We start from the raw sequence: 20,601 nt of genomic DNA, 5'->3' as shown, positions 1-20,601 counted from the left end.
TTGAACTTAATCTTGGGTCACCTGTTAAATATATGTCACTGTCACATTTGCATGTTGTACTTGCATTCTGACATCAGAAGTGGAGTTCAATGCCACTCTGCTACGCATCCGCCATGAGACTGAGGACTAATGTCTCCCTTAGTGACTCTTCTATACATATGGTTCCACAAGTGTCTGCAGTCTTCTCTTACGTCATTTTATCTGAAAGTCTACTCAGGAAGTATTAGCAGATTATATGGCCATAAATGGCATTTTAACCAATCTTCACAAGATATAACAGGCCTTTATCCCAAACTTAGTCAACTTATACTTCTACAGTACCAATACATCCCTGGCGGAGGCTGTACAGTAGGACAACATGCATTATATCTCCTATTTGGCTTGCTTTGCATCGGCTTCTGGTAATGACAGATGTCTGAGTTATTCACTCACGAGTTATTCCTCCAGATGACAAATCCGTCAATGTCAATCGGTATGGGATGAACTCAACAAATCAGATTGCTCCATCACAATACCACCTCCTCCCTCTCCCCTCCCTCCCCCTCAAGCTGATGATGGAGTGGTCCCCATGTTGCACAAAGCTGTACTGAAAAACCATAAGTATTCTGAGTGGGGATCCTCGGTATCCATCGCCATGAGTGGCTTGATAGCAACACCACAGATCAAGCTGGGTAACTCTTGAAACACTTTCTTTCCAGATTGTCTTTGGAAAGTTGTGTCGGAACCAATGTGAGAAATAATCCTACTCAAATTCATGTTCATGTTCACCAATCCACCTGTGGAAGATGCATTTTCTCATTAAATAATTCTTGGAAGTGATCAACTCACAGTGCTTGGGGAGATACATTAGAGGAGAGCCTCCATTGTGTTTTGTGGCTCTATATATGTGCTAAATGGGAAATACTCAGAACAGATTTGGCAGCTCAAACAGGGCATCCATGGAGCTCTGTGGGATTATCAGCAGCAGCAAGAATGAACACTCCACAGTTTGTAATCTAAAGGCCTGGAATTTTCCTCACCCTACCTTTGGTCTCAAACATGAGATATCACCACTGGCTCAGTGAGGAATGCAGAAGGACATGCCATGAATGCTATCAGGCAGGCCTGGAAATAATAAAGTGCCAGCCTAATGAAGCTACAGAGACTACCTGCATTCATTTCTTGACAGAGCTAAGTGATTTCACAACACACAGATCATGTGAAAACTCTGCAGCCTTAATGCATCTCATCATGAACGGTGGTGGTCAATTAAACAACTGATGGGAGGACAAGAACTTCTCCGAGAACATCTCTGTCCTCAACAATGGCAAAGCCCAGCAGGCGGGTAGGAGAAAAAGCTGAAGCATTTGTAACTTTATCCAGAAGTGCTGAACATAAGATTCTTCTTAGCTCCCATCTCAGAACCCCTCTACCACAGAAGCCAATCTCCAGCCCATTTGAATCACTCTACAAAATATAGAGAACAACTGAGTCCACTGAATACAGCAAAGGCTATGGTACCAGACAACATCCTAGGTGTAGTGCCGAGGACCTGCATTCCAGAACCAGCTGTGCTTCGAGCAAAGCTATTCCAGTATATTTACCATAATGTCATGTTTTCTGCTTCCATAGCCTCTGCTGTTTTGAGTGCAATCAACAAGGTGGAATATTGCCCATCTATGATACAAAAAGCAGGGCAAATCCAGTCTGGCTAATTACTGCTTAAAAAGTCTATTTTCAATCATCACCACAATTGATATTGACAATGCTATCAAGTGACATTTACTCACCAATAACCTGCTCACCAATTCTCAGTTTAGATTTCACCAAGACCATTTGGCTTCAGATTTTAACACATTCTTGATACAAACATGGATTGAAGAGCTGAATTGCAAAACTGATGTGAGAGTGATTGCTCTTAAAATCAAGGCAGTGCTTGATTGAGTGTGGCATAAGGAGCCATGGTAAATCCAAAGTCAATGAGCACCAAAGAGAGAACACTCCAGTTGCTGGAGCCATTCCTCTGCTAATAGAAAATGATTGTGGTAGTCGGAGCCACAAGATATCACTACGGGAGTTTCTCAGTTTAGTGATCAAGGCCCAGCCATCTTCAGCTGCTTCATCAATGACATTCCTTCTATCATCAGTGGGGATACGCAACCATCAGTGAGCAATTTTTGATTCAATTTGCAAATCTTCAGTAAAAGAATGACTCACACCCCATAGGAAAGCCAGGCAATGACGATTCCCAAAATGAGGAAGCCTTGACATTCAATAACATTACCATCCCCATGTCTCTCATCATCAATATCCATTGGCCATAAGCACGCAAACAGAGACCTGATTAACTGCAAATGTAAGAAGTTCGACTAGAGAAATTCCAGCAAGCCTCAAAGGAAAAGGAATTGATCTACAGGCATCTGGAGGCAAAGATCCAACAGAGACTCGTAGTCAAATAGAAAGGCTGCATATGTAAAGAACAGAGGATGTCCAGCAACTTGATAACCATGGCACATGTGGATTCTTCAGTACTGTCTACACCACCAACTGCCCAGGCACCCAAGGCCCATCTACTGAGAGCCAGGAATGGAGGAGAACCTAGGAAAGATAAGAGGTGCAGGAAGTGCTAAATAGAAGGGGCACTTAAAAGTGATTCCTTAAATATCATTCTGTCCTTGACATGAGTGATCGCCTTTACACAGCAAGTTACCATCATGACTGCAGAATTTCAAGAAGTTGGCTCAAAGGCAATTGGGGCAGGCCAATGAATGTTGCCCTTAGCAACACCAACATTCTGTTCATGTATAAAAATCACTAATTTGACATAGCAATAGTTGGATTAGAATTAGCTCAACCTTCCATTTATTATTTTACTCCCATACTGTTTGGCTAACAGGTCACATTGACCACCTGTGGAACGCCTCTAATTTAGTGCTCAGCAGGTTTGGGTGCAAACCTATAATTTTGTTGCCAATGTCTTAGGCAAGGACGATGAACAGGTGACACACTGAAGCTACAGAACAGATGATCGGGGCACTTGCAGCATTCTGTTTTTGTTCATCCACAAATGCATCAAAAGAAACCAGGAGACTTTGTTAAATGATTTTAGATCATTATCAATGTTTGTGCTAGCTTGCAAACTCAAGCTGTAACCTGAAAACTTGCCCATGCCGACCAATACGCCCCATCCACACCAGTTCCACCTGTCCCTGTTTGGGACTCTTATCACTTTAAACCTTTCCTATCCATGTATTTGTCCAAATGTCTTTTAAATCTTGTTATAGTACTTGCTTCAACTACCTCCTCTGGCAGCTTGTTCCATTTACCCAGCAACCTGTGTGAAGAGGTTGCCCCTCAGGTTCCTATTAAGTCTTTCCCCTCTTACCTTAAATGTATGTCCTTGTGCTAGTTTCACTTATAAATTGAGATATTCATGAACAGATAGTAAATAAATAGTTGCAGGTTAACAAAAAAACACAAAATGGTTTCTGGTATTTGGTGCCGTCACTCATGAGCAGCTTAATCCTTTAAGTGATTGCCATTATTCCACCATTTAATTCTTTGCCGATATGTTTGATTATTTTTAAGTCACTGCTTTCTCACATGCTATGAAGGAATGTGGATATAAAGTTCTGTTTCATGATCTTGACCTCGATGAACATATTAAAAAAACTGCTATCGTTTTTATACCACAGCTGGAAATGATAGAATGTGGCCAGATATTAACACATTTTATGATGTTGTTAAGATTTTTGCAGAATATCCGTTTTAGATTAAACAAAAATCAAATGACGTATAAGGAAAACTACTCACTAAATGGAAAATAAGAGCATAAGAGAGTGAAAAATATTATTTGGTATAATATTTAAGAAAGAACTGCAGATGCTGGAAGAATCGAAGGTAGACAAAATTGCTGGAGAAACTCAGCGGGTGAGGCAGCATCTATGGAGCGGAGAAATAGGTGACGTTTCAGGTCGAGACCCTTCTGAGGGTCTCGACCCAAAATGTCACCTATTCCTTCGCTCCATTTGGCATAATATAATATCTATAGGCGGAGCAAGAACTCAGGGTTTGAAAACAGTGAATGACTGGATTATAGTTGGGCCCTTTAAATAAAGTCTGGTCTCACTGTAACAATCGGAGTAAATTAAAAAATACAAGACATCTACAATTCAGATCAACTACTATAAAGAATACATTTGAAATGCTTTTAGTTTCAACTTTCTCAGCTATGTAAATTGACAACATAAGCAAATCAAGTTTAAATGGTTGCTTATCTCTCAGTTTATCATTTTCTTTATGGGTGCTGTCTGCTGTGGGTTTCCAACCCTTTCTACTTTTGTTTTGAGTTTCTATCATTTACATTTTTAACTTTCATTTTTATCTGTTTTCTGTGAATTGATTGGATATAGATGTCAATTATTTTTGTCAATGATTGAAATTTTCCAAAATCAGCAACCTGTGGCCCATTCAAGGGAATGTAATCTCCAGTACATTAAAACTCAATTGTAATGTGTGACTTTCTGTGTGACCTTAAAAAAGGTAAACACTATGTAGTAAAGACATAAAGTCAAGAATAACTCAGCGGGTCAGGCAGCATCCCAGGAGAACATGGATTGGTGACTTTTGGGTTGGGACCCTTCATCGGATTGATTGTAGGAAGGGCGAAAGAAAGCAGGAAGAGAGAAGGGGCAACCCCCTCCCACAATCAGTCTGTCCCGACCCAAAACATCACTTATCATTCTCCAGGGATTTTGCCTGATCATCACTCCAGCACTTTATATCCTTTTTTTGTAAACCAGCATCTGCAGTTGCTTATTTCTACCATGTTGATACGCATGTATTGTGAATAATTTGCAAACGTCCACAGGGGAAGTTAAGCCAAGAGGAGCTGAAGTCAAATTTATTGGCGGAAAGAGGAGAAGGTTTGGCTGATGCTCTGTAAAACATTCATCTTAATAACTAAGAATTTGGCAAGGAACCTTATATTTAGGGTGGTATTCATGATCTTGCCATTTCATACAAAAAGGCCCGTAAATGCAATGTACAACATAATATATAATTTTTAAAAATTCTATAAATTAATAACCATAGTACTAGTGCAAAATCCGAATTCCTCAGTGCAACCAAAGACGAACCATAGAAGTTCATAGTTATTACATTGAAGAAGAGTTTTTATTTAGTCATTAAGTGTAGGGCTACCATCCAAAGTACAGGACTGTTCGTTGAAAGTAACAAGTTTGCACCAAGATGGCTAAGAAACTTGTTTTAAAGTAATTAAGTCAGTCTTGAATTCAAGGCCTGCATTGGTAATGGCAATCTTGAAACAATCCCATTTGTGTGGAACTCATCTGCTTAATTGGATGGGATGGAAATCGGGCATGCTCGGTTTGATCAAAATGTGACTCCAGACACACAAATGTAATTTGTTCCACTGCTCTCATGTACATTATCGTGACCTATAGGCGTAAGTGGTGAGTGTCTCAACAGAGCCAAACTAAATTCCTGGAAGAAAATCCATTTCCCCTGAATTATGTGAAAGGAAATCACTTGACAAGTTCTAAAATTGTACCAAACTAAATCGTCACAAAGAAAATAATGGAAGGATAGGCAGGAAACTAAAGGATGCAGGTAGCTCTATGAATAAAATATTAGATTAGTGTAGTAATGAGAAACAATCTTGGTCCAGGAGATCCAGCAATGAGATCACTTTGGGTGGAAATAAGAAGCAGGAAAAGGAAAGTAATCGTATTCGAGAACAAGAGTGTAAATTAAGACATCATGGGGGCTTGAAATATATATGCGATTTTAAAACCGTAGAGTAGATTGAACAAAACAAATTGACAGTCTTATGGATCAGTTCAGTTTTTATTCACGACAGTTTCTTAGAACAAAATATCGTGGAATTAACAGTGAACAAACTATTTTAAGGTCTGAGGAAGGGTCTCAACCCAAAACGTCATCTATTCCTTTTCTCCAGAGATGCTGCCTGACTCGCTGAGTTACTCCATCCATTTGCGACCATCTTCGGTGTAAACCAGCATCTGCAGTTCCTTCCTACACTGGTTACTTTATATCTGATCATACGCAATGACAGATAATTAATTTATGATCTCGGGGGAAAAGAGCGTGATCTCAACTTTAAAGAATTTTGTATTCATTTTGAGAATAAGAAGTTTAAAAACCCATGATCAAAACTTTGGTATGAATACAGGGTTTGCTAAAGTGGACTGGTAAATCAGATTAAGAGGGAAAAGGACTGATAAGCAGCTGCAGACATTTGATATTTTGTAATTTTCAATAACGATACATTCCTTTGAGAAATAAAGATTTGAGAAGATTGATAATCCCGCTCTGCCCAACAAAAGAAACTGAAGGAAAAGACAAACATTACTGTGAATAGTGATAGGTTGGAATGCAAGGCAAGCTTTAGAAACCAGCAAAATATAAAATGAAACTAATAAAGAGGAAATAAATAAATGATCAAACTAATCCAAAGTCTGGGGTGAGAACTCCAGCTAACAAATTGGGGATGGAAGCAACCGAAGAGGACGTTGTTGGGGTAAGAAGACGTAAACAGGTTGGGGTCATCATTCGTTAAAATGGAAATATTGAGGGATGAAACTGGCCTCTGATCATTCTAATTAGGGTGGAGAAGATCAGGAAAGGTAATGAATACATGAAAATGGGTGGAACTTGGATGAGTGGGGGTCAGAGGAAAGTGAATGGAGAGAGCGATACAGAGATATAATTTTTTTAACAATATAACAAGAGATGTTAAAGTTTGCAATTTATGGTATCTGAGAGGAAAAGGTTGTTTTTTTTTTCCAGGATAGTTCACTATAGAGATACAGCATGTAATTAGGCCCTTTGGCCCATTGCGTCCATGCTAACCAGCAATCACCTTATGGATTCTGAGGAAAAATATGTTATTTTTGTTGGAATAACGAATGCAGCAAAGGATAAAGACAAAAATGCAGTCCAGGATAGTTCACTAGAGATACAGTGTATAATTAGGTCCTTTGGCCCACTGAATCCATGTTAACCCATCAATCACCTGTTTGTATTAGTTCCATATTGTCCCACTTTCCTATCCACTCCCTACATGGGACAATTTATCTTTAGAATGTGGAAGAAACCAGAACACTTGGAGGAAACCCACGCAGTCACAGGGAGAGTGGCAACATCCATTCAGACAGTACCCAGTCAGGATTGAACTGGGATATGTGGGGCTGTGAGGCATCAGCTCAATATCTTTGAGATTTTGGAGGGAGAGGTCACCACCATGACTGTGCCAACACATGGCATTCAGCATGGATGTCACGATGCAATAAGAACTGATCAAATAAACACTGAAATGTTTGAGCAAGTCACGGGACAGTGATTAGAGGAAAGGATTTCCTGAAGTTTTTTCTTGGGGTTACATAGCTAGGAGAGGAATGTACGCAAGTCAGAAGGAGAAGCACGAGGAAGGATGGAGGTGTATGAGAATGCGAGGTGTGAAGAATTGATGGTGAGAGGGTTTTGAGCGAGCGGTGAGTGAGGCACATGAGGCAAGGAGGATATAGGTTCTGTGACACTGGAGGGGGCCGTGCAATGGCCGGATGCGTCCAGTCATTGATAGCGGACTGAGCGGAGAGGCACGCCAGACGGCAGTATAGATGATGGGGATGGGCCCGCTAGTTTCACAGTGAAACCACATGGGATGCTGGAGTAACTCAGCAGACTGAATCAGTCTGAAGAAGGGTCCCAAAGTCACCGATCCATGTTCTCCAGAGACGTTGCCGGAACCACTGAGTTACTCAAGCACTTTGTGTCCTTCTATGCACTGATCATCATCTGCAGTTCCTTATTTCAACTACATGTAATAATAACACCTTGCTCGGTTATCATAAGGTCATAAGTGATAGGAGTAGAATTAGGCCATTCGGCCCATCAAGGCTACTCCCCCATTCAGTCATGGCTGATCTATCTCTCCCTCCTAACCCCATTCTCCTGCCTTCTCCCCATAACCTCTGATACCTGCACTAATCAAGAATCTATCTATCTCTGCCTTAAAAATATCCACTGACTTGGCACACACAGCCTTCCGTTTTCCAGATTCACTACCCTCTGACAAAAGCAATTTCTCCTCATCTCCTTCCTAAAATAATGTCCTTTAATTCTGAGGCTATGACCTCTAGTCATAGACTCTCCCACTAGTGGAAACATCCTCTCCACATCCAATCTATCCAAGCCTTTCACTATTCTGTATATTTCAATGATGTCCCCCCTCATTCTTCTAAACTCCTGCAAGTAGAGGCCCAGTGCTGACAAACGCTCACCATAGGTTAACTTACTCATTCCTGGGATCATTCTTGTAAACCTCCTCTGGACCCTCTCCAGAGCCAGCACATCCTTCCTTAAATTGCTTACAATATTCCGAATATGGCCTTACCAGTGCCTTATAGAGCCTCAGCATAACATCCCTGTTTTTGTATACAAGCCCTCTTGAAATAAATGCTAGCATTGAGTTTGCTTTCTTTGCTACCGATTCGACTTGCAGATTAACCTTTTGGGAATCCTGCACCAGCACTCCCAAGTCCGATTTCTGGATTCTCTCCCCATTTTGAAAACAGTCTCCCAACCTGTCCAAGTCCTCTGCAGAGTCCCTGCTTTCTCTACACTACCTGCCCTTCCTCCTATTTTCGTATCATCCGCAAACGTGGCCACAAAGTCTTCAATCCCCTGGTCCAAATCATTAATATACGTGAAGAGTACCGGCCCCAGCATCGACCTCTGCGGAACCTATAGCGGATAATCAGCAATAATGGATACCACTCCTCCCCCCCTCTCACCCCCATGGTCCATTATAATGAGGATTAACTGTGTCTATACACATGACAATAAATTAACTGTAAGAAGGAACTACAGATGTGGGTTCAAACAAAAGATAGACATAAAAGGCTGGAGTAACTCAGCGGGACAGGCAGCATCTCTGGAGAGAAGGAATGGGTGATGTTTCAAGAGGGGTTGACCCGAAACGTCACCCATTCCTTTTCTCCATAGCTGCTGCCTGTCCTGCTGAGTTACTCCTTTTGTGTATCTTCACAATAGATTAACTAACTGAATGGTTGAGTCTTTGGAATTAGGAAGAATGAAAGGTGAGCTTAAGATTCTGGGAGGCTTCATTGAAGATATTTCCATTTGAGGTGGAAACTACAATTAAGGGACATCGTTTCAGAATGTGGAGTTGCTCATTTAAGATGGAGATGAGGAAGAATCTTTCATCGGGTACATGAATTTTAGCAGTTCTCTATTCCAAAAGGCTGGGGATGTAGAATTATTGAATATATTTAAGATCAAAATAGATTTTTGACTTGTATGAGAGTTGAGGCCATGGGGAAGAGGCAGGAAAATGGAGCTGAGGCCATGATCTTAATGAGTGACTGAGCAGGCTCGAAGGGCTCTGTGATTTACTCCTGCTCTTATTTGTCATGTTCCTATGTTCTTTGAAATGGATATTAAAATAGATTTAAGTCTGACTATTTTATCGTAGATCCCATTGTGCTTTTAATAGTGATGGCAGACATTGTCAGGTGTTTTACGTATTGCCAGGACTAGGACTGACATCCTTGTTGGACGAGTACTTCCATCAATCACGTAAATCCTATTATGGCAAGTTATTAACCACTTCCATGCGGCCATAGTTTCAATCGGCTGATATAACATGTTGCTCACACTCTGAGTGTCCAATCAATTACTGTAGCAGAGTGTCAGACAGAGTGTCCCTTCCTGCATCTGTTAGCTATTTAGTTGTCGTGACATGTTGTCGTATTGTTAAAAAGTCAAGCTGCTCATCACTAACGTCTGCTATTAGATCATGTCTGAGGTAGACATTAAGTGCACTTGATGTTCTTGTGCAGGCTCTGCCACAAACATCCCAGATGAATGGGTTTTTATTTTTTGAAAATACTGTATCATTTCCAGAAGTTGAAAAGACATTCAAAATAGCTATCGTAAATTTAACTCTGACAAAGAATTGCTTTTATTTCATGTTCACATGTGGTGCAGCAACATTTTAAATGAGATCCATTTTGTGGTGAATAAGCTACATTTTCCGAGATTCGTTCTTTCATTATTTTGAAATCCTCTTTGACAAGATTAGCTATTTGATGGGTCAGTTTCAAGAATTCTTTGACCGCTTGGATTTTGGGGAATACCTCATAGGTTGTTGTTCAGTTGCAAACTCGAGCTCCATAGAATGAAGTGCAGAATGTAGCATCTGTGTACAGAGTCACATCTGGCATGTCTGCCAAATGACGGTGACCCTTCTTGCACCTTTTCTTGTAAAGGGCTTTTTTATGACGTTGAGTGGCTCTCCAACGCAGTTCTGAGGAAGTGTGGCACCACCCAAGCTGCTATCTTTTAGATTAAGTCAAGTCATATTGAGTTTATTGTCATATGTACAAATACGGTGAGGTACAGGTACAATGAGCAGCAGCAGGGCAGGCACAAAGACCTAAATAACACACGGTAAATAATGCAAGACAATAAAAATAAAGACTCTGCATAAACAAGACGTAACTGCAAAATACAAATAAAAACAAGTCTATGGTAGTGCAAGAGATTGTCCATAGTGTTGCATTGCTGAGATGGGAATAGGCTTGTGTAGGTTGGTTTAAGAATCTGATGGTTGTAGGAAAGTAGCTGTTCCTGAACTTGGTGGTGTGGAATTTCAGGATTTTGTACCTCTTGCCCGATGGTAGCAATGAGAAGAGGGCATGCCCAGATGATGAGGATCCTTAATAATAGATGCTGCCTTACCTGCTTTTGATGGTAAGGAGGGTTGTGCCTATGATGAGCCAGACTTAGCCCATCACTCTCTGCAGCCCCTTGTGTTGGATTGAATCAGACCATGATACGACCAGTCAGGATTCTGTCTACAGTTTATCTGTAGAAGTTTGTCATAGTATTTGGTGACACCTTTCACACCTTTGTGATTACATGAATGTACTGGGCCAAGCAGAGGTCATCTGAAATGTTTTCCGCCATTGACCCACCAATGAAAACTGGCAAGTGTTCTCCCAAATTCCCCTTTCAATTAGTTTCTTGGTCTTGTTGACATTGAGCGAGAGTTGTTATCATGGCACCACTCAACCAGCTGTTCTATCTCTCTCTTGTACACTGACTCTTAACCATATGTGATACAGCTGGCAACCATGGTGTTGTGACAAATTTATAGATGGCATTGGAGCTGGGCTTAGCCACACATTCATGTGTGTAAAGTGAGTAGAGAAGTATTTGGCATTTACTTGGTTGTAAAATGTTTTGAGACATCCCATGGTGCATATTTCCCCACATTCAATAAAGCTGTCTTTATGACAAGTAGTCTGGGCGGTTAATATAGTTGGTGTCCTTTTTATAACACTCTCTGGAACTTCAATATTGCATACCATCTGGAGGAAGAGACCGAAATATGGAAGCTCATGAAAGGCACCACATAAATGCAAGACCTTTATATATAAATAATCGGAGGTTCTGTTTAGTCCTGTTTTTGTTGGTTCCACTCTGCTCTGTGCTAGATTCCCTCTTGCATATTTCACCTTTACAAGTTAGCCACTTAATAAATTTACATTTTAATCCGGAGAAACTGGCATATTTTGGTCTTGGATTCATTTTAACGAATGGCACAGAAATACATGACCTTGAAAGGCTTGTGGACAAACTGTATTTATATTATCATTAGCACTCAGCCAGGAATGTGTTTGGATTTGGAGGTGAAACAGGAAAACAAACCTGGTACACTTTGGACTTGCCAGAGATTTACTGGGAGGGATGTTGATGGAAGGAAGGCGTACATTCTAAGAGGATGATTCTAGCTAAAGGCAATCTGTTCACAAACTCTCAGCTAAGGACATCAGTAGAAAGACTGGAGAGTATACTGGTCTCCTTTATTCCAAGTCTGATGACATGGGAATGCTAAAGAGTATCCTGCTAATGCTGGTATATATTTGCCTTGTGCAGAGATATCAAAACAGGTTTTATTACCTTGTAAAACTCCTACTTCCTCATAATTTGATTCCTCAAATTTTGTAATATACCTTGAATAATTAACTACATTATCCACTCTAGTTATATTATTTTGCTGCTTCTCCTTCCATGTGGTAAGTGATATTGAAGTTACAGAGAGTGTTGAGAGAAGAGTAACAACTATCAAACTATAGATACAAGGAACAGCTAATGCTGGGACATTGAGCAAAACACAAAGTGCTGGAGGAGCTCAGTGGGTCAGGCAGCATCGGTAGAAGTAATTGATACATGATGTTTAGGCTCCGGACCCTCTAATCAGTCTGAAGAAGGTCCCAACCCACAATGTCGCCTATCCAAACAATTGCCTTGTTGTAAGGACAGCTTTGGAGTATATGGGAAGATGGGAGAGAGTGTTGGAGATGAATAAAATTATAAAGGAATGGATATAGTGGAATTAAATTTAACAGAGAATGGCAAAAAGATAGAAAACGAAACAGATAAAATGTTAGAACATATTTAATCTGCTATCCATTGGTGAACCTCATGAATAGACTACTTTATGTGTGGTAAATATGATACGACTGTGCTTATATTGTACCTGGATAAGTTCAGGAGCGGAGCATGTTACTGTTTGACCGCAAGTAATGCTGGACTTCCTGGGCAATTAATATTTGGACTTTGGGGAGATATGTTGGCAACAGGGAGGGTTGGAGTGCTGCTTTACTTTTTTTTCCATTTGCAATTTACATTTGATGGTTAAAAACTAATGGTAATTCACTATCACTCTTTCTCTCACATCTGCCATTGACTCCTTTCTCTTTCCAGCCCAAGGGGTGAGACTCTGAAACATCTGTCAGCACTTTTTGGTTGTAATTCATGTTTCTAGTCATTAGCAGCCATCATTTTTACTCTGACCTTTGCAGGAAACTGCCTCTTAACCTTTTTGTGCTAATAACACTATTTCCTCTTGTGTAGCTGGACAGCTTGAGTGTTGATAATGAATAATAAACCTCTCAAATCATTCTTCTGGGCACTTCTTCATTTAAACACACATACTGATAATTAGAATTGAGCCGTTAAAACGTTTAAAATCTTTGGATGAAATTACAATTTTGTTTTTCTGAATCCCACTTTAGTAAGGCAGTCAGCAAGATTGCTAATTATACTGAAAAATTTGGGTGCATTTTAACTTTCCATGTAGAGGTCTCCAGGAGCTGAAGATTAGCCTCTTGAATATGATTACAGGAAATCCAGGAAGAAAAATTAATGAAGAATTACCATTGTTTTCATTTTCTTTGAAAACTCCGATTTATTAATTATCAAAATATTGGAGATCTGTAAAACAAAACTGTGAGCCTTGATAGATAGGATTCAAAATTGGCTTGGCCAAAGAAAAGGTTGTGATGACTGGAGGTCTGTGACTCGTGGTGCTCCACAGGGATTAGTGCTGGGACCTTGTTTACGATATGTATAAATGATTGGTTGGAAACATTGAGCTAATTGTGATCAGGAAGTTTGCAGATGACACAAAAAGTGGCGGAGTTGAGGATAGTGAGGAAGATTGTCAAAGAATAGAACAAGAAATAGATCAGTTGAAAATATGGGCAATGAAATGGCAGATAGGTTTCAATCCTGACAAGTGTGAGGTAAATGGCAGTACCCTTAGGAGCATTGATGTACAGAAGAATGCTTTGCTGCAAGTCCACAGCTCCCTGAAAGTGGCAGCATAAGTAGACAGGTGGCAACGAACGTGTGTGGCATGTATGTCTTCATAGGTCTGGGCCTAGAATATAAAAGTTCCTAAGTCATGTTACAGCTGTATAAAACTTTGGTTGGTCCACATTTGGAGTATAGTGTGCAGCTCTGATCATCGCATTACAGGGAAAATATGGAAGCTTTTGGGTGGCTGCAGAAGAGATTCAACAAGATGTTGCTGGGAAAGTATTGGCTATGAGAGTTTAGTCAGACTTGGATTGTTTTTTTCTGGAGTTTCGGAGGCTGAGGGGAGATCTGATAGTAGAAATATAAAATTATTAGAAGCATTGATAAGGTACATAGAATCTTTTTCCCAGAGTGAAAATATCATATACTGGAGTGCATAGATTTAAGGTGAGAGGGGGAAAGTCTAAAGGAGATATTTGAGGCTGTTTTTTACAGAGAGTGGTGATTCCTGGAATGTACTGTCAAGGGAGATGGTGGAAATAGATAAGATAGTGATGTTAGATACTGTTTTACGCTCCATGTAAACAAAGGATTAGGGCAGTTTAAGTGGAAAGTTAACAGGATAGAGGAACTGTGTTTCACTCAGGTCTCACTCACAAAATGCAGTAGATGACAGTTTAAGTCTTAGACTGATAATTTTGTACGCCAAGTGTATTTTGAGGTCATCATTTATTTCAGGTAGTGTAGCAACATCTGTGGTCTCTACAATCCAATGCTGCTCGTTTCACAGTATTGACTGAGACAAATGTTGGGGCTACAGAACTAGGTGGACAGATTTATGCCTCATATGAGCTTTTTTTCTTCATTTGAATCAAACCTGAGGGCTGAATGATCAATCTCTGTTCCTATAACAGAGTTGGCAAAACTGCTTCAAAGTGAATTATGATGTTTACAGATTTGCCAAAATAACAGCAACAAGTTAGGGGCAAGTGTGCTTCCATTTCTTAGCAATATAATGTTCATTAAGATGATGAATGATAGGGCTGGGGAATATATTGGTTCTATCTCAACCCCCCAGTGCTCTCAGAACAGATTCACCATGTCCAGATGCAGATGAAATTCCATCGACTGTGGTACAAGATGGCCCACTGCTGAGGAACACTCACAGCTGGGTCAATATACCATTTTTGTAGTTAGTGCTCCCGTCGTCTCCTGTGTCAATGTTAGTGTTAATTGGCACCAAATTACGGGCAATTTTGTACTGAGCAACATCACCCACTGGGAACTGAGTGTGACAGCTCAAACGCCTAGCACTTTGAGCCAGCGGTAGAGGAGCTTTCATCTCATTAATCAGGACTGGATTTGATTCCAAAGCCCAGAGATGAAAGGCTGATTTTGTTTTCCTGCAGCTTCCCATTTGACAAAAGATTTTTTCATGTATGCACATATACAATAAGAAAGCAACTATGTGGAAAGTATATGCAATGGTTTTGTTGAAAACTCCAAATGTAACATTTTAGGAACTCCAATAAACAGCACTCGCAAATTCCACACACTGAGCCTGGATTATAATTTGGTGGTCTTACTGGCAGTTTAATGGTCTCCGAACGCACCACACGCAACTATCTACCTCCCACATAACCAAAGAATGATCTGGCCTTCTGATGCTGATGAGTAAAGTTGATTTGAGGCTTGTTCTGCTCTTCCTCAGATTGAAGAGTACTTAATTATTGCTATCTTGCTGTTGGCCAAACTCTTAACTGAGGCAAAGGGCTTGGAGAAATAGAGAATCAGCGAGCTGAGATTGTGATAGTGCAACTGCAAATTTTGTTCTCAACTGTCTAAGCTTTTGAGCAGATTAGGAGCAGGTGGCCTAACATGTTATGATTGGACCTGTAGGTTAAATTAGATATCTATTCTTCCTTTAATGTGGAAGCTGGGCAGTGTCAGATCCTTGTTGTTAGCCAACCTAAATTAAAGATCAGAGGTGGCACTAACTTTGATCAAAATGCTACTTGCATTATTATAGACAACCCTGTAGTAAATTCTCAAACTTTGCTCAACATTTATTCAAGAATCTGACTTATTTACGTTGGTATACTTATTCCTATTTATTACTTAAGTTTAAATCAAACACAATCTAATTCTGGAGTTGGACTCAATCCACCGACAGTCCTCTGGCTCAAGATGATTGTTTTGATTGTCAATGGTTAAACCTGTCATGTGCAGGTCATTGGGAATGTATTGTGATTTATGAGGTGTGGAGATCTGTTTGTTGGGTGCAAGTTTAACACAGAAACTACTGACAGACTCTTGGGTTAGTTTAAAAAAAAATAGTGGTTTATAAATTGAGGGGGAAATTAACGATGATTTTATTTCCATCACACAGGACCATTGATCATATTGGAATAAACCTGTTGAAAGATAGATGAGCCCACAAGCAGAGTGTGTGTTGAAAATCAGAGTTTGTTTTCTATATTAAAAATGGACATAGAGGCACTGGAGAAAAAGATTATACCAGAACTGAGAAATTAAAATATCAAGAAAGGTTGATAAAATTGGGTGAAAACTGAACAAGTCGAGAGAGAATGCTCAGGGAAAATCTGACTGATGTCGAGACAATTAGGAACAGATGGATAGGTTTGGAGCCTCAAAACAGTTGTGACATGGGGAAAACCAGATACTGGATATAAATATACAATAATCACTAATAAATTTAATAAAAGATTTGGGAGGCTCCTTGCTTCTCAGTTGGATAAAATGTGGAACTCATCACAGTATGTTTAGGCAAATAACATGGATGCACTTAAGGTGAGTTAGAAACATAGAAACATAGAAATAGGTGCAGGAGGAGGCCATTCGGCCCTTCGAGCCAGCACCACCATTCATTGTGATCATGGCAGATCATCCCCAATGTATAACCCGTGCCTGCCTTCTCTCCATATCCATTGATTCCACTAGCCCCTAGAGCTCTAGCTAACTCTCTCTTAAATCCATCCAGTGATTTGGCCTCCACTGCCGTCTGTGGCAGGGAATTGTACAACTCTCTGGGTCAAAACATTTTTTCTCACCTCAGTCTTAAATGGCCTCCCCTTTATTCTAAGACTGTGGCCCCTGGTTCTGGACTCGTCCAACATTGGGAACATTTTTTCCAGCATCTAGCTTGTCCAGTTCTTTTATAATTTTATATAAAAGTTTAGGAAATTAATTCTGTGAAACAATGACTGAAAACTCACAACTTCAGTATGAGAAGGGGGAAGTAGTGTAATGTGAGGGATTAGGCAGATCATGTAGTACTGAGAATCATTGCTTTGTGATCTTAGATCATTTGAACAATTTGTACATTGTCACATGTTCATTATCAAACCTGAAAACTTATATTTTAAGTAGATAGTACTGTCTTAAAAACACTTGGTCAGAACTTTGAACAATTTGAGAAGTTGGTTGATATTTATTTCCTCGGTGATGAAATACATATTCCTTTAATGTCCTAGTTATATTTTGCATGCTATTGATTGATCATACATTACTATATAGTCTATTGGGAGCAAATTTAGTATTACCTTCCCAAGGAAGTTGGCGAATTTGAAACGGAAATATTTTCAATGGACCAAGAACAATAAGAAAAGGGATTAATTAGATATCCTTTCTTTCGCAGAGCCGAAACGGAAATTATGGGGCAAATGTCCTTCTCTCTTGTCCTGTATAATTCTGGAATCAACGTCTCTCATACTTCCTCGGAGTTTTTGACTGAGCAAACTGTCAATGTCCATATTTATGTTTACTTACTTCAAGGTCTTTGCGATTTTCTATTCTTATTTAAAATTTATATCAGTTGCATGTTTTTTGTGTTTTGATTAAAGAATTTCTAACCCTGAGAATCTTAAATCCAGGTACAGGAGCACTTCCAGTTATACGGCAGTGACATGTAGCTAAGTTGCTAATTAAAGATTTAATCACCGTCCAGTCATTGAGCTTTGTTGAAGTTATGCCTTGTCAGGTGTTCATAAAATTACTTACTACCTAACCACTGATTTTTAGCATTGATGTGATGCCATTTCAGACAGTTTGTTTGTGCCTAGCTACAACATTTTAGCATTAGACCTTTTAGTGGTTTCTCTAATCAAACTGTGGATGCGCAGTTGAGCAAGTAACTGAATGACTGCTGGAGAGCAGAAATGGGTGATGACTGCCAACATTTTATGAAATCTCTTCCATTGTTTTACAGTAAGAGCAAGTCTAGGTCTGTCCCACAGATTTCCCCAAGCAAAGCTGTGGGTGGAGAGTTTTGCGTTGCTGCCACATTTTCTTCATCGCGATCCTGGTTAACAACCAATACTGGCCTGAAGCGGGAGAAAGGTGAGTGCCCTGTGCAGGTTTAAAAAGCTCTCCCACTAAAAAATTTCCTCACTACCTCACTGGGAAAATTTGACATAGAATTTGATTAAATAAACCATTTTTGAAAAGAAGTGCAACTTAAAAGTGATGGAAAGCTAACATGCAGGGGGAGGTAATTGGGAAGGAAAATGGAATATTGGTCTTCATTGCAAGAGGACTTCATCCTTAATGCAGACATACATTTGGTCTTTGGTGAGAGGACATCTTGAGTATTGTGACCAGTTTTGGTCTCCTTGTCCAAGTAAGAATATACATGCCACAGAAGGAAGGCAGTGAAGATTCATCTACTGACCTGCTGCCTCATGTTGTGGGTTAGATTCTGTACTTGTAACTCCTAGTGTTTTTCCAACTGCTCAAGTTCTCTCCCACATCACAACAGCCTGCAGGTTGATTGGTTATTTGGCCACTATATAGCACTATATAAGAAGAAGAATTTGGGATCAGTTTAGGATTAGTATAAATGAGTGCTTGGTGTGGTTGGCATGGACTTGGTAAGTCAAAAGGCCAATCTTTTTTGCTGCATACTTGGAAAGATAGAATAGGTTAGGTCACTATGCTTTAGATATTTGAAGAATGAAAGTGGTATTATTGAGACATACAAAATTGTTAGCAAGCTTGGCAGGCAAGAAATGGGAAGAAGCTCTCCGCTGCCGAAGAGTCTAGAACCCAGGGTCATTCCCAAAATATGGAGATTTTGGCTATTTAGGACTGAAATTAGAGCAATTTCTTCTCTCACATGGTGGTGCATTCTTTGAATTTCTGTGTCCTAGAGGGCTGTAGAAGCTCAGTCATTGATTGCATACAAAGCTGCGATCACTAGACCACTAGGATGCTAGTAATATTGAAATAGGGCAGAAAAATTATATTCAGGTAGATCAACTGTCATCCTGTTGAACAACCATCTTAAGGGGAAATGTTTCTTATTTCTGCTCCTATTTCTTAAGTACTACTTAACCATTTTTTCTCCTCCTCTGTACTAACAGCACTTCTTCTTGTGTATAGCGTGCACAGCCTAAGGTTGTAGGTCAACTTGTACTATTTGATCTATTTGTTTGTGTACGTCGGGTTGATTGCATTAGAAACATAGAAAATAGGTGCAGGAGTAGGCCATTCGGCCCTTCGAGCCTGCACAGCCATTCAATATAATCATGGCTGATCATCCAACTCAGTATCCCATACCTTCCTTCTCTCCATACCCCCTGATCCCCTTAGCCACAAGGGCCACATCTAACTCCCTCTTAAATATAACCAATGAACTGGCCTCAACTACCTTATGTGGCAGAGAATTCCAGAGATTCACCACTCTGTGTGAAAAATGTTTTTCTCATCTCGGTCCTACAAGACTTCCCCCTTATCCTTATACTGTGACCCCTTGTTTTGGACTTCCCCAACATCGGGAACAATCTTCCTGCATCTAGCCTGTCCAACCCCTTAAGAATTTTGTACGTTTCTATAAGATCCCCTCTCAATCTTCTAAATTCTAGCGAGTACAAGCCGAGTCTATCCAGTCTTTCTTCATATGAAAGTCCTGACATCCCATTAGTCGAAACAGGGTTGACCACGTGAAGGTTGCAATCTCCCACCCCTCTAAAAGCATTAACTGGGGGTCAGAACGTGCTTCTGCATTCTTCCCTCTCCTCTACCATCCCTGCAACTTGCCCCCTGTCCCAAGCCTGGGGTTAGGACAAGTTATGGCACAAACTGAGAACTGAACATTAAGTCTTCTAGTGAAAATAAGTTTGAGCCACTAATGAGATAGGAAATGAACATTAGCTAATTGCTGATCACATCAAACTCCATTAACAGTTGTTCTAAGGGACCGCAGCATTATTTAAGGTACCAGATTATTAAACTAAGACAAAGTGTGCATAAAATGATGCCATGGCAGTTGTTTGTGGAGTTGGTTGTTTACTTCAATATCTAATAGTCTGTATGAACATCAGTAGTACAGATAGACAAGTTATTTGCCTCATTCCTGTAATTGCTGTAAATTGCATTCAGTAAATGCAAATTAGCCCCCAGGCTTCTCTACCAAATTAATAGTGATTTACATTTTTTAAATATAATTAGCCATAAAGCTCTTGGAATGCCCCATAGTCATGAATTATTTAGATGATTTGTTGATCAGTAATTATATTACTGCATAGCTCAACCACAGGCTTGGATAGGTTTGTTGATACAAACTCCAATCCCATCGTGGACTTTAGCTGGAGAAATGACATTTAGTAAATAAATCTGGACCGGGTGAAGAGTAACCATTAAATCACCATCTTATCATAAAACAAAAACAACAACAGATGATGGATGCACAGATCCTTCAAGGATCTTTCTTCAGAACTAAAAAACGCTTTGTATTGCAAAGAGGTGTGGTGGAGTGGACAGAAGTGATAGGGTGCGGACTAAAGTTATCAAAATAACATTTAAATTGAAAATGCTGCAAATACTCCTCGGGTCCAGTGGCAGCTGTGGCAAAACAGGAGGAACCTTGTTAATATAGAGTCCCGACCACAGTGTTGACAATTCCTTTGCCCCAACAGATGCTGCTTGACC

At 40.0% G+C, this 20,601-nt stretch overlaps 1 protein-coding gene across 6 annotated transcripts in view; it reads left to right on the top strand.

Moving 5' to 3' along the window:
- Window positions 1–20,601, top strand: part of bcas3 (BCAS3 microtubule associated cell migration factor) — a 692,691-nt gene that overhangs the window by 350,704 nt on the left and 321,386 nt on the right. For all 6 annotated transcript variants that reach the window (XM_033045811.1, XM_033045815.1, XM_033045814.1 and 3 more), the window contains one exon: window positions 17,882–18,012. In XM_033045811.1, the coding sequence (XP_032901702.1) occupies window positions 17,882–18,012 (131 nt within the window). The remainder of the gene's footprint in view (window positions 1–17,881; window positions 18,013–20,601) is intronic.

The sequence above is a fragment of the Amblyraja radiata genome, chromosome 28, assembly GCF_010909765.2.
Source record: "Amblyraja radiata isolate CabotCenter1 chromosome 28, sAmbRad1.1.pri, whole genome shotgun sequence".
In the NCBI taxonomy this organism is placed as follows: Eukaryota; Metazoa; Chordata; class Chondrichthyes; order Rajiformes; family Rajidae; genus Amblyraja; species Amblyraja radiata.
This window is presented reverse-complemented; position numbering and strand designations above follow the sequence as displayed.